We start from the raw sequence: 13288 nt of genomic DNA on the forward strand, positions 1-13288 counted from the left end.
ACAATTAACTAACTTATAAATATAAAATAATGTAAAAGACATTTAATATATATTTATTTAATTTAAATTAAAATACAATATAAAAAATAAAAGAATTTTTATTAAAATAATAAAATAAAAATGGAAGAAAAGATGATAAATTATAAAATATAAGATAAAATACTATTTAAAATAGCGAATAAAAAATAAATTATAAATTAATAAAATAAACTATAAATTCATATAAAAAGATTCTTACTTACAAAACAAATCTAAATTGTGATATTAGCTTAAGTTATATGTTATAAATTCGAAAATAAGGGAGGAAATACTATATTATTTTAAAAGAATAAAAATAAAAGATAATAACGAGAAAGGGTTGAGTGGAGCGGGAATAGAAATTCAAAATTTGCGATCTCTGATTCTTCTCTGTTCTCTCTCCCTCATCATTCAACAACATTCCCATTTTCAAATACCTCTCTCTGAGCTCCACATTCTTCCGATTCAACAATGGGTTCTGTGGAGAACTACCACGTGATAGAGCTAGTCGGCGAGGGCTCCTTCGGCAAAGTCTACAAAGGGAGACGCAAGCACACTGGACAGGTTACTCCTATCTCTAAAACCAACCATTCCCACTTCCTTCCATTTTCTAACTTCTGATTTTCATTCTTCTTCGTTTTAGACTGTTGCGATGAAGTTCATAATGAAGCACGGTAAAACTGAAAAGGATATTCACAATTTGAGGCAAGAAATCGAGGTGATTCGTTAATTCATTCATAAATTTTGTTTTCGTTTTAAACAATACTCTTTGATTCTTTGCTATAGTTAGGGTTTCTGTTAATGTATATAGAGTGAGAATTTTGCAATAGTTAGGGTTTCTGTTAATGTATATAGAGTGAGAATGTTGCGCCAGAGTTAGGGTCGTTAGGACGGGAGTGTGGAATTAAGAATCTACCGCTAATTGTTCTTAAATCGCTGTTGCTATGTTTGTATTAAGTTAATTAATAAGTAAATAAATTCATTATTTCTACTGTTTCCCTAAAAAAAAGTAAAAATAGAAATCATTATTAATGTTGAGTTCATAGATCTGGTCTGCCATTATTCTTTGTCCTGAATAGTGATTTCCATATACTTCAATAATAGGAAATAATTTCACATGTTGAACTAATATTGATAATGTCAAATGTGTTTTTTTTGGAAATTTTTGAATTTTTTTAACGGATTAATGTAGAAAGTGAATTATATGATTTGTGTGACTAGTGAGAAAATCATATTGTTTAATCAACTTAATCAAGAAGGCTAGAACTTATAACTCTTTAATATAATAAAATCATCGGAGTGCACGAATACAATGGCACACCTGATATCAATTTTTGGTGACTGCTTATATAAAATATGTTGACTAAAATATACAATGTGCATTGGTTTTTAAAGTTTGTTCTACCTGTATAATAAACGTTAAAACTTGAAGGAAAATTTGGAGAAAGAAGAAACAAACAATTGATCACGAGTAGAATTTGTTCTAGATGATTTTATTGAAGATCTAGTTTTTCATAGAGCCCCGCTCACTCATATATATAGTTGACTCCACCTAGCAGGATTTAGCTTTTGTTGTTTCTATCTACCAGTGTTGTCACATGGTGGATATCGGTGGCTGTTTTTTTGGCTCTCCGCCATTGATAACACTGGTTTTAACTAGTTACTAATAAATGGCTGTGGTAACTGTTGACATTTGATATTCATGAACTTTGCAGATATTAAGGAAGTTGAAGCATGAAAATATTATTCAAATGCTTGATTCTTTTGAAAGCCCACAGGAGTTTTGTGTTGTCACAGAATTCGCACAAGTAAACCATCTATATTTTCTGCCATTTTTCAGCTTGTAGTTTGAGTGATTTTGGATTTGTTGTACTCTAAATCTATGAAATTTACCACCACTTATCCATTAATAGTTGATTTAAGCATGCACAACCAGCTTATAGTGGAACAAGGAAGTTTGAATCATGAGACATGCTGATGATAGTTTATATTTGTCAGGGTGAGCTATTTGAGATTCTTGAGGATGACAAATGCCTTCCAGAAGAACAAGTTCAAGCAATTGCAAAGCAATTGGTAATTTTTATTCTAAACGATTTGTCCTATCACAATTTAGGGGAAGAATTACAAGGATAAATGTCTTATCTTTTTTGGTTTGGATTATACAGGTAAGAGCCTTACATTATTTGCATTCCAACCGGATCATCCATCGTGATATGAAGCCGCAAAATATCCTCATTGGTTCCGAATCTATTGTCAAGGTTGATTTAACTCTTTGTTCACATGAAGAAACATGCACCAAACATTTCTTTTTGATTCATGCAGTAGATATTTGTCACACTCTGTCATTATTGTTACGATTTATATTGCACACCGAATTAAGACTTATTTTCATTGAATAATCTAACATAATTTTCCTGTAAACACACTCCTCCATGGGGGAATTGTATACATGTTTTGCTCATCTTTTTAAGTGAAATTATATTTGTCTGAGAAAGCTCTCCAATAAGGTTAGAACAGAATGTTTGTTTCAAGTATCCTGATTACATATTCAAGAATATATGTGTAAGAAATGTGTATTCCCATGTTTACTGCAAAGCTGCAAAATTGCATTCCTGAGTATGGAAGATTCTCATGAAAGAAGTAACTACCACATTCCTATGGTTTTGTTCTCAAGGGAGGGGTTGAGAAAAAGATTTCCCATGGGGAATGAAATTTGTGTAGGAACCTCTATCACCCCACTCTTGCAAATAATTCTGAGTGATGTTGAAAGTGTTATCCAAACACTTTTTTGAAAAATCCTGCGAATAAGAATCCCATTATTGTTTACGGAAAAAAGTTATTTCAAGGAATGGTGGCATTGAATATAATATACATCCCTTGATTGTTGAAATGCCCCTTAAAAGACAAGTTTTTATTTTTATTTTTATCACTAAGTTAATTCAAATACCCATCATATTAATTTTTAATCTTACTCACTGATGGCATGACTTTCATTTCTAGTTTTCTTTAAGTACAATTGATCATGCTCTAATTTATATATATTTTCTGAATATCCAATAGCTTTGTGATTTTGGGTTTGCACGTGCGATGTCCACAAACACAGTTGTTTTGCGATCTATAAAAGGTTGGGCTCATCATAACACAATTTGTTGGATTTTAATCTCAATTGTAGTAATGTAGCTTGTGTGTAGCTGCTTGTATTCTGAGGATCGGAATTTGTTTTATGCTTTTCAGGCACTCCATTATACATGGCTCCAGAACTTGTCCGTGAACAACCTTACAACCACACAGTAGATTTATGGTCTCTTGGTGTTATATTGTATGTTGGATATCTCTATCTATTTTTATCTGCATCTAATAACACATTTATTGGTATTCAGTTATGCATTCGTGGATGGTAGTTGTCAATGTAAATAAGGCCTAGTGTCTTGATATCAAATGCCTTTACATGATTTAAGCTGGTCATTCATTTTCTCATATACCAATTAGACCTGAATTTTATATAGTTACTTTCTATTTGTATTATCCTTATTCTTTATAACATCAGATTCTTTACCCAACTTCATGCTTGTGGTACTCAAGCTTTGCCTTTCTCATTTTTAGTGATGACCAGACCTGTTGCAATATGCAAAAGTGTTCTGAATGATGACATTATCTAACTATTAGTTATGTAGCAAGTGGTGTTTGAACAGGGCTTTCACACTCTCAACGTTTGTTATTCACATGAGTTGAAGCCTTTTTTTGTTGTTGCCTATAACAGGTATGAGTTATTTGTAGGCCAACCACCATTTTACACAAACTCTGTTTATGCTCTCATCAGACACATTGTTAAGGTACATTTTTCAATCGGACAAGGTTTGTTATACAATCACTTATGTTATTATACTGAAGGATGTACTGATCACTAATTGAATGATCCAGGATCCGGTTAAATATCCTGATAGCATGACTCCAAGCTTCAAAAGCTTTTTAAAGGGTTTGCTTAACAAGGTTGTTCACTGCTGAACATTTCCCTTTCATTTCTACCTTGTGAGATTTTACTTTAACCACAATGAATTCATACACTTTAGTTTCCTAATTTGTTCTAAGCAGGCACCAGAAAGTCGACTAACTTGGCCTGCTCTTCTTGAACACCCATTTGTTAAAGAAACTAACAACGAAATTGAGGACAGGGTAGGTATACTAAACTTTATGCCAAACAATTCAGCATTGGGCAAGATGTTCATTGGAGTTGTAACAAAGTTGAGTATTCTCAGTTAATTAATTTAGTAAAATATGCATTGAACTATTTCAGGAACTGCATGAGAAAAGTGGTTCGCCAAAGGACAGTGATACAACACAGAGGGTTGACAGAAAAACCATTCAAACTTCAACAGGTTCAGCAACTTTTAGTATTGCAGGATGATACTTCCTACTCTACTATTATGCATCAATAAATTGTCTATTAGATGTCTCTACATTTTTCCTCTTTCCCTCCATATAATAATCTACCATTGTCACAGGAAAAAACAATCACAAAACAGGTTTGACAGAGCATATTTCTTCACCACTTCAGAATGAAGCTCAGTTAAATGGTCCTAACATGAACAAAACCAATTCTAAAGTGCTTGATGAGTCTCCTGGATTTTCAAACCAAAATGATGTAGCAGAGTCAGGTATTGTTGTCTTTCTTTTATTCCATGATTGCTTATTTGTATGGGAACCTTCTTTTGACTTCAAAACTAAAAACATACTAGGGCATTGAAGTCAAAATGATATTATTAATGTATACATATACACTCACATAGTCACACACACATTATTAATATACTCTTCATCTTAAATAAATAAACACCTGGAATTATGTGATTGTCAATGCTTCTGAGCAGGCTGCCAAAGACTGGACAGACTTGAAAGTAACTCTCGCACTGTTAAAGGTGCAAAAGTAATTGGTCAAGACAATGAAGCATATGGATTTGTTCTACAACCCCTGAAAAGATGGTCGAAGGGATCTCAAAATATTTGCAGGTATGTTTGTGGTGCAGACTTAAAAACTTTTTGATTTTGCATTTGGAGTCCTCATGAATTCCACTTAAAATTGAATTGGTTTTAATGTCTCGAGCTTACTCAACATTATTGAATATTTTTATTTATTGAGATTTTGTTCATTATCTTATAGGGAACCTTCTTTTGACTTCAATGCCCTAGTATGTTTTTAGTTTTGTTCCAAAATTATTTCTCTCTGAAGTCTTTCTTTTATAATCTACAGTGATCAGGATCTTCCTGCTTCAAACCAGTCACTAAGAATTCTCTCAAATCTAGTTGATGCCGGTGTCTTCAATTCTACTGGACAAATAGACGAACTCATAAGTGAGCTTCTTTTGTTTACCAGATCTGTTGTAGCAATGAAGTCTGCTGAAGTTTTTGACCTGTTAACAAAGGTACATCACTTACACATTTGATTTATTGCTTTCTTCCTTCAAGAATTGTATTCTTTTCCTCTTAATTATCTATGATGAATTTAAATGCTTGGATCTTCATTTGGTGCGTTAAAGTATTTCATAGTCTTTAAAAATGTCTTGAAAGATATTTGGTTTTTGATGTATGTTAAGAATTGTGGTTGGGCCTACCTCAACCTTACAAAACCGACTTGTAGGGTTCTTAATACACTCCCTCATGCCTAGGACGGAACATCTAGAAAGTGGAAATAAATGGAGGGTGGTCCGATAGCGGAAACCTGTTAGCAGGTGGCTCACCGGATCTTAAACCCAGACCCTTTATACCATGTTAAGAATTGTGGTTGGGCATAACTCAACCTTACAAAACCAGCTTTTAGGGAGAGGATTGCCTCCACTTATAAGCACATGTTCAGGCCATATATTGTCCAATGTGGAAACATGTGCTTTTAAAATATATAATATAACTTATTTGAGGACCTCACACAAGTGAAAACATATGCTTACTGGTAATTTGAATCATCAAAGTGAGTGATGATCCCTCCTTAAAAGATAATCTCTTTTATAAGATGATTGGCCCTTCCATGGAAAACTCGACTAAGGAGAAATGAAGTAAAACTTGATTATCCCACTTGACAAATAAGTTTCAGTTGTGTAACCTCTTCAAATCATGTTTTTTGAAGCAATTGTTTGTTTGTGCTGAATGAGTTCTCACATGATATTTTACTTCAGCACTTGAACTTGTGACGATGTCCTTGTTACAAGCTAATCTCATTGAACAAGCAATATTGCGAAGGCGATCCCTTATGAGTAGGGAACCTGAATGTTCAGCACAGGTGTCAAATTATTACAAATATGGTAGAGCCATCAATGCAAGAACAGAGATAGAGAGAGTAAAATGAACCTGTATAAATTGATTATTGATGATCATACGACTGTAAGCAACACCTCAGATATAGAGATAGGCGAGGTTACAAATGAACTTGTTGGAGAGCCCACATTATATTAGCATTGTTTTCTCTTAATACTTTTATTTACAACATAAACTTAGTATGTGCATCTCATTTCATGCTCTTTGATTAATCGTTTTTGCCCTATTTTTATGATGAATGTTTTTGTGAAATTAATTGGCAACCTTTTCTCCCAAGATTAGTTAGTTAAACTTCAGGCATTTTGTTTTGTGCAGGGTTTCTCGATCACCAAAGTTTTGCTAGATATTGGTGGGAAATTCTGTTCAAACTCATATGCAAACCACTGGGTTGAATTGGTTGAAATCTATTCTCAGGTGATACTCTTACTATCATGTAAATTTGCAACTTGTTGGAAATTTATATTGAGTGTGACAATGTAAATCTAAACTTCATGGTTTAGTTTTTTCTGTATTCATATCTTCATAACCAATTCCTAGCATACCTTAAACATTAGCTTGGGAAAATATCTTAAACATTACCTTAAACAGATACATGAAAAAAATCTTGTTAATTGTGCAAATGTTACATGTTTGCAGCACTCATTTATTAATGTGTAATTGCAGGTTGTAACTTCTACAAATGATGCATCTGGAAGAGTTCTGTATGAGTCTAGTGCTTGCATTACAGTCATGTTGTCTAAAGTTGCTCAGGTGCTTAAATCATCTCAAATTTCAAGCTCAGAGACACTGAACGAAACAGCTAACAGAATTATAGAGCATGCGAAAACATCTGGTTTAATTGACCATTTGTGCTCGTGCTTAGCGACTTCAGGTTCAGGTCTTATTGCAGGTTCTTCCAATATGCTACGGGCTGCTTCTGAAGCATGCAGGGCTGCGTGGTCTTTGATTAATGCTCTGGATGTCCTTTTTAAGAGAAATAGTGCCATTTTGTTTCCCATCAGTGCATTGCAGAGGACGGAAATTATGGATCACAGACAAGATCCCTTGTTTGATGAAGAATCAACAAAAATGGTTGATGTAATCACAAGAGCATTCCTGAGATCCAAAGCTGTTCAGGTTGCCATGTACTATTGTTTTCACCAAAGGATTGAGTCTGCAATGATTTGTGGTCTTCAGGTACTTCTGTGCGCTTGCCCTTGTTTTAGGGATTCCTATTATGACATTGAGTTGCATGTTTTATATTGGCTGCATAAAGTAGATCTTTTCAACATTTTTTATTGTTTCTCTAATAAAGTTATAGTGCTTAATTGTTATTGGTACAAAGGTTCGTTACAAAATGACATATTTGAAAGTAATTCAAAAATTTTATTCCATAATTCTTATTCCTTTTCAGCTTTTGTCAAGGTGCTGCCTCCATAGTGGAATTGTTCCATCTGCCCTTTGTGGTCTGCCCAGTTCCCTTCCTTTAACTACTGTTGTAAGTGGTGGTGGTGATGGAACTATTGTTTCAGAGATTTTCTCAGTTTTGTCAATATGCAGTTCCTCTCTCAACAAAGATGCACCCATGGTAGAACCAAGTAACACTAAATGCAAATTAGCAAATCCTTCTGCTCTGATTCGTCATTCATGTACCATTCTCACAATAATTGCACAATGTTTTAAGTCAGCTGGTAGAAATTCTGCAATTTTTATGCTCACCACCTCACCAAAGAAGCAGCTTGCCCGACTCTCAGTTCTTGCTCATCACGTTTCTTATGATGATAAAACAAAAGCCTCTTTCCAACTTCAAAGTGCATCAGCCATGTTGGCTCTTGCATCCATTCTTTCCCTCGAATCTGGAACTTCTGTTGAGTCTTCAATATCCGAAATTGCTATGCCCTTAATTCCTCGAACTTCTACACTAAGTGACTATCTTAAATTTTCATCAGGAAATGAAAATGAACTGGACCCTGGAAATTTTAATGGGAAGCTCCCATATTGGCTAGCGGTAAAAGATGGGTGTGTTGGTCTTTTAGATTCCAAACTCAAGTGGGGAGGACCATTAGCTGTTCAGCAGTTGTGTGCAAGTGGTATACCTCTTCTTCTTATCGGCTTATTAAGCAACGGGTTTTTAAATGCTTCTCAAGAAAAAGAGGGCCTAAATGATAAAGTTGGATTGTCTCCTATCGGTGTTGTGTGCACAGTTTCATCATTATGTCATTGTCTCTCTGGCGGCGCTTTGATTTTTCGTCAGATTTTGATTAGGAATGAACATGTTAAGCTCATATCCAACTTAATATGTGATGTTCATCTTAAGTTGATAAAATGCTGGACCGGACCTGGTGGAGGGAGAGCAGGAGTCCGAGATCTAATAAATGCAGTCATAGATCTCTTAGCATTTCCTTTTGTTGCTCTTCAAAATGCACCAGGCTTGCCATCGGCCACTGCTTCTGTTAGCAGTGGGTTTCTTCTTAATGTTGGTTCCCCTGGTCAGAGAGTATGCATGGAAGACAAGGATACAGTTAAGGCAATAGAAGAAGACATGGGAAAATACATTAAGATCCTTATGGAGGTACAATCCTCTTTCAATCCCCTTTGGTAATTTATTTGGACTATTGGAAGTGGCTTCAAACAAATACTGTTTTTTCACGGGATACCGATATGTCACTGCATGTTACTAATTTTTGTTATTAAGCAGTAGCTGATGGTAGGTTACATTTTTTGAAAGATCACAGCTAGTACACTATTTAATGTGCCAAATACTAGTTTCTGTGACGGCAATTTTATCTTTATTTATTTATTTTCTGTTGTTTTCAGTTATAGAATTTTATATTTGATTCAGAAGCCTGCTATTTATCTTTTACTTTCACTTGACTACTTGTTGAATTGGTATCTTATAACATCCGTGCTCCTAAGTAATTACCTTGATGTTTTCAGGTTGGTGTGCCTAGTATTATCCTTCGATGCCTAGATCATATGGAATTGAATGATATGGGTAGGCCTGTGGCCTTTCTTGCTAAAATGGTGTGCCAACGACCTTTAGCAGTCCAACTTGTGAGTAAAGGTCTTTTGGATCCAAATAGGATGAAAAGGTTGTTTGACCTTTCGGGACCAAAAGAGGTTATGCTGGATGCTCTTATGATCATTTCTGATCTTGCTCGTATGGACAAGGTTAGTATTGACTCTTCACCAAATTGTTTCAGTATGTGCGTGCTAAATTGATCAGTTATTGCCTTTATTATTTCTATTCAGTCTAGAGACAAAACGTAGTGGATACACATTAAAGAAAAGAGATAGATTTGTGGACATGATGCAGAACATATTACTCCCTCCCTTCTTATAAGTGTCATGTTTTAGAAGTATTTTGTTCTTATTTACTTTTTATTTTAAAAAATCAAAGTTGTATTAATTATTATGTCAAAGTTACCTCTTACTATTTATCGTCTAGAGACAAATAGGTAGAATGTGATAATTACAAGTTAAGAGTATTACAAGAAACGGGCAAATAATTATAAAAAACAACAAAATGTATTGGTTTTAAAGGAACGAAAGTAGTACAGTTTTGTTGAGACGTGTTTTTATGTGTTCAATACATATTGGATAATCCTCATTTTGGTATTTTTCGTGTTGTGTCATTATCAATTTAATTCCCAAAGGCTATATTGTTAAATTGTTGAGAATAATAAACTGGAATTACACAATGGGGATGTACAAACAAATGTATATTCTAGAGAGAATCTCAAAAAGAACAAATAAGAAACTAAGGAGACCGTATCAACTAATAGAATTGTTCTGAGATGGAAAATGTCATGTATTGCATTGAGTCCTCATATGCTATATATAATTACAAGATTGAATGGAAATAGCTAATCATTCCAAAAATAGTTTCCTAATATTAAAGGACATTGATGCTATAGATACTAAATTGAATATATGTACAGCTGGTACATAATTGAATATCTTCATGATGTTATTGGCAATTAACAGTAAGATATCAATTGCCTAAAACCTCCCCTCAAGTTGGAGCATGCAGATTGTGGATGCCCAACTTGTTTAGAAAATAATCAAACTGTTGTTTTCCCAATGCTTTAGTAAATATATCAGCTAGTTGAATATTAGTGGACACATGGTGAGTTGAAATGTTGCCTTTGAGAAGCTCATCACGTAAGAAGTGACAATCAACTTCGATGTATTTTGTGCGCTCATGGAAGACTGGATTGGCAGCTATATGTAATGCTGATTGACTGTCACAATATATCTTCATGGGGCGAGATTGGGGGACACCGAGAGAGAGCAAAAGTGCTTTCAACCATTTGAGCTCACATGTGGTAGTGGCCATGGAACGATATTCCGCCTCAGCCGAGGAACGTGAGACAACATGTTGTTTCTTGGTTTTCCAAGAGATAGGAGAATTCCCAAGGAAAACAATCCATCCAGTGAGAGAGCGCCTAGTCAAAGGACATCCTGCCCAATCCGAGTCACACCAGGCATAAATTTGAAGATCACAATCAGCTTGGAGAAGAATACCTTGGCCAGGATTTCCCTTGAGATAACGGACGACACGGAGAGCTGCGTTCCAGTGCTCTTCTAAAGGTTTTTGCATAAATTGAGCCAACATATGAACAGAGTAAGAAAGTTCTGGTCTAGTGATAGTTAAGTAGACCAAACGACCTACTAGTCTTCGATACCGATCCGGATTAGAAAGAGGAGTTCCAGTGGCCAAGGGAAGATGATGATTCTGATCTAAGGGAAAACCAACGGGTTTAGCTCCGAACAACCCAACTTCGGTGATGATATCAAGTGTATATTTCCTTTGACACAAGAAAATCCCATTGGAGTTGCGAGCCACCTCAAGGCCAAGAAAATATTTTAAAGGGCCAAGATCTTTCATATGAAAGCATGTGTTCAAGTAGGATTTGAAGGACTCAATTGATTTGTTGTTGTTTCCAAAAATGATAAGATCATCCACATAGACTAACACATACAGCTCTACATAGTCACGATGTAGAGTAAAGAGAGAATAGTCAGAGTAGCACTGTATAAAACCATACCGTAGCAGAGCATTTTTGAGTTTGGCAAACCAACATCGAGGTGCCTGTTTCAATCCATATAAAGATTTGTGCAAGCGGCATACTTGATTTGGTGTAGAGGTCTTGAAACCGGGAGGTAATTTCATATATACTTCTTCATCAAGCTCACCGTGTAAAAAAGCATTGTGAACATCCATTTGGTGAAGTTCCCAGCGCTTGGCAGCCACAACAGCGAGAAATGTTCTCACAGTTACCATTTTCACCACTGGTGCAAAGGTTTCATGATAATCCAGCCCCTCAACTTGGTTGTTCCCCATAATAACAAGTCTTGCCTTATAACGCTCGATAATTCCATCTGAATGATATTTAATCCGATACACCCATTTGCTACCAATAGCCTTTTTGTTTGGAGGAAGCGTTTCTACTGTCCAAGTGCCATTATTTTCAAGAGCTTCAATTTCCAGCTTCATGGCATCTCGCCGTCGAATATTTTTGACGGCTTCAGCAAAGTTTTGAGGTTCTGTAGCTGCAGAAACAGCGGCTAAAAATTTCCTGTGTCGTGGTGAAAAGTTAGCATAATTTACATACTTGGCTAAAGGATAAGGTGTACCTGAGGGATGTGACGAAGCAGTAGAACAATTTGAGGGGCATATCTTAGTGATGGTATTGGTCACAAAGTCTTGCAGCTTGGTAGAAGGCAATTTGATACGATGACCACGTTCCAAATTTTCGATAGTGTCTGCAGCCTGTGGTTCCTCACTGGTTTCAACAAATGATGACATATTTTGGGAGTCAAATGAAGAAGATCCAGCAGGAGATTCAATTGAAACAGGTGGCGTGACACTTGACACATCTTTATCAAGTAATGTTGCAGTTTCAATTGCTGGAGTTGAGGGGACAGCAGGTATAGTAGGAACAAGCTGGAAAAAATCGTCTTCAATAGCATTACTGAAAGATGCACCAGGCAAGATGTGATCATTTTCAGACGGAATTTCGTCAGCAAAAGGAAATTCATTTTCACAGAAAACAACATCTCTTGAGTTAAAGAAAACGCCCAACTCTAAATCATACATACGCCATCCCTTGGTGCCATATGGATAGCCCACAAATACACATTTTCGACTTCTAGCAGCAAATTTATCACCCTTATGATGTTGATTATGCACATAAGCTAGGCAACCAATGACACGGAGGTGCTCAAGAGAGGGACGTTTATCATACAAGAGTTCAAATGGAGTCTTACCATCCAAGTTCCTTGTAGGAGTGCGATTGATCAAATAACACGCAACAAGAGCACATTCACCCCAAAATTGAATTGGAAATTGAGCTTGAAAGCGCAAGGCACGAGCAACATTGAGAATATGTCTATGCTTCCGCTCCACTCTTCCATTTTGTTGTGGTGTCCCAACACATGAAGTTTCGTGAATTATACCATTGTCACGAAAATATGTTTTCATGCAAGTAAATTCGATCCCATTATCACTCCGAACAATCTTTACTTGTTTATTGAATTGTCGCTCAACCATTGCAAAGAATTGACAAAGATATTTAGAGACTTCTGTTTTCTCAACAATGAGATAAATCCACACCGCTCTCGAGTAGTCATCAACAATGGTTAAAAAATATCTAGCGCCACAAAATGTTGGGTTGCGATAAGGCCCCCATAAATCACAATGGATTAAATGAAATGCAGAAGTTGCTTTATTTTCACTAATTGGAAAAGTATCTCGAGACTGTTTTGCTCTAAGATATATTTCACATGATTGGGTACATAGATAATTGTTTCTATTAGAATTAACATTCGGAAACATTTGCAGAGCCTTCAAAGATGCGTGTCCTAGTCTGCGATGTAACAGGTCCAAAGGAATTTCCTTATTTGTTTTCACTGCAGCTGCTTTGACCATCTCTTTAAGATAATATAGCCCTTCTCTTTGTTCACCCGCTCCAATCGGCGT

General features: G+C 35.6%; 1 protein-coding gene across 2 annotated transcripts in view; it reads left to right on the plus strand.

Annotated features, from left to right (window-relative positions):
* Positions 1-326: 326 nt before the first annotated feature.
* Positions 327-13288, plus strand: part of LOC127098514 (serine/threonine-protein kinase TIO) — a 116831-nt gene continuing 103869 nt past the window's right edge. Inside the window, exons 1-18 of one of the 2 annotated variants that reach the window (XM_051037124.1) lie at positions 342-582; positions 662-736; positions 1734-1826; positions 2017-2091; positions 2184-2276; positions 3079-3142; positions 3253-3337; positions 3779-3851; positions 3940-4008; positions 4111-4191; positions 4313-4394; positions 4521-4673; positions 4887-5025; positions 5267-5438; positions 6640-6738; positions 6988-7500; positions 7718-8875; positions 9241-9474. In XM_051037124.1, the coding sequence (XP_050893081.1) occupies positions 490-582; positions 662-736; positions 1734-1826; positions 2017-2091; positions 2184-2276; positions 3079-3142; positions 3253-3337; positions 3779-3851; positions 3940-4008; positions 4111-4191; positions 4313-4394; positions 4521-4673; positions 4887-5025; positions 5267-5438; positions 6640-6738; positions 6988-7500; positions 7718-8875; positions 9241-9474 (3351 nt within the window). In that variant the 5' untranslated portion in view covers positions 342-489. Of the gene's footprint in view, positions 583-661; positions 737-1733; positions 1827-2016; positions 2092-2183; positions 2277-3078; positions 3143-3252; positions 3338-3778; positions 3852-3939; positions 4009-4110; positions 4192-4312; positions 4395-4520; positions 4674-4886; positions 5026-5266; positions 5439-6639; positions 6739-6987; positions 7501-7717; positions 8876-9240; positions 9475-13288 lie in introns of both variants that reach the window. The other variant, XM_051037123.1, reaches the window with a different exon arrangement.

This window comes from Lathyrus oleraceus, chromosome 6, assembly GCF_024323335.1.
Source record: "Lathyrus oleraceus cultivar Zhongwan6 chromosome 6, CAAS_Psat_ZW6_1.0, whole genome shotgun sequence".
Lineage (NCBI taxonomy): Eukaryota > Viridiplantae > Streptophyta > Magnoliopsida > Fabales > Fabaceae > Lathyrus > Lathyrus oleraceus.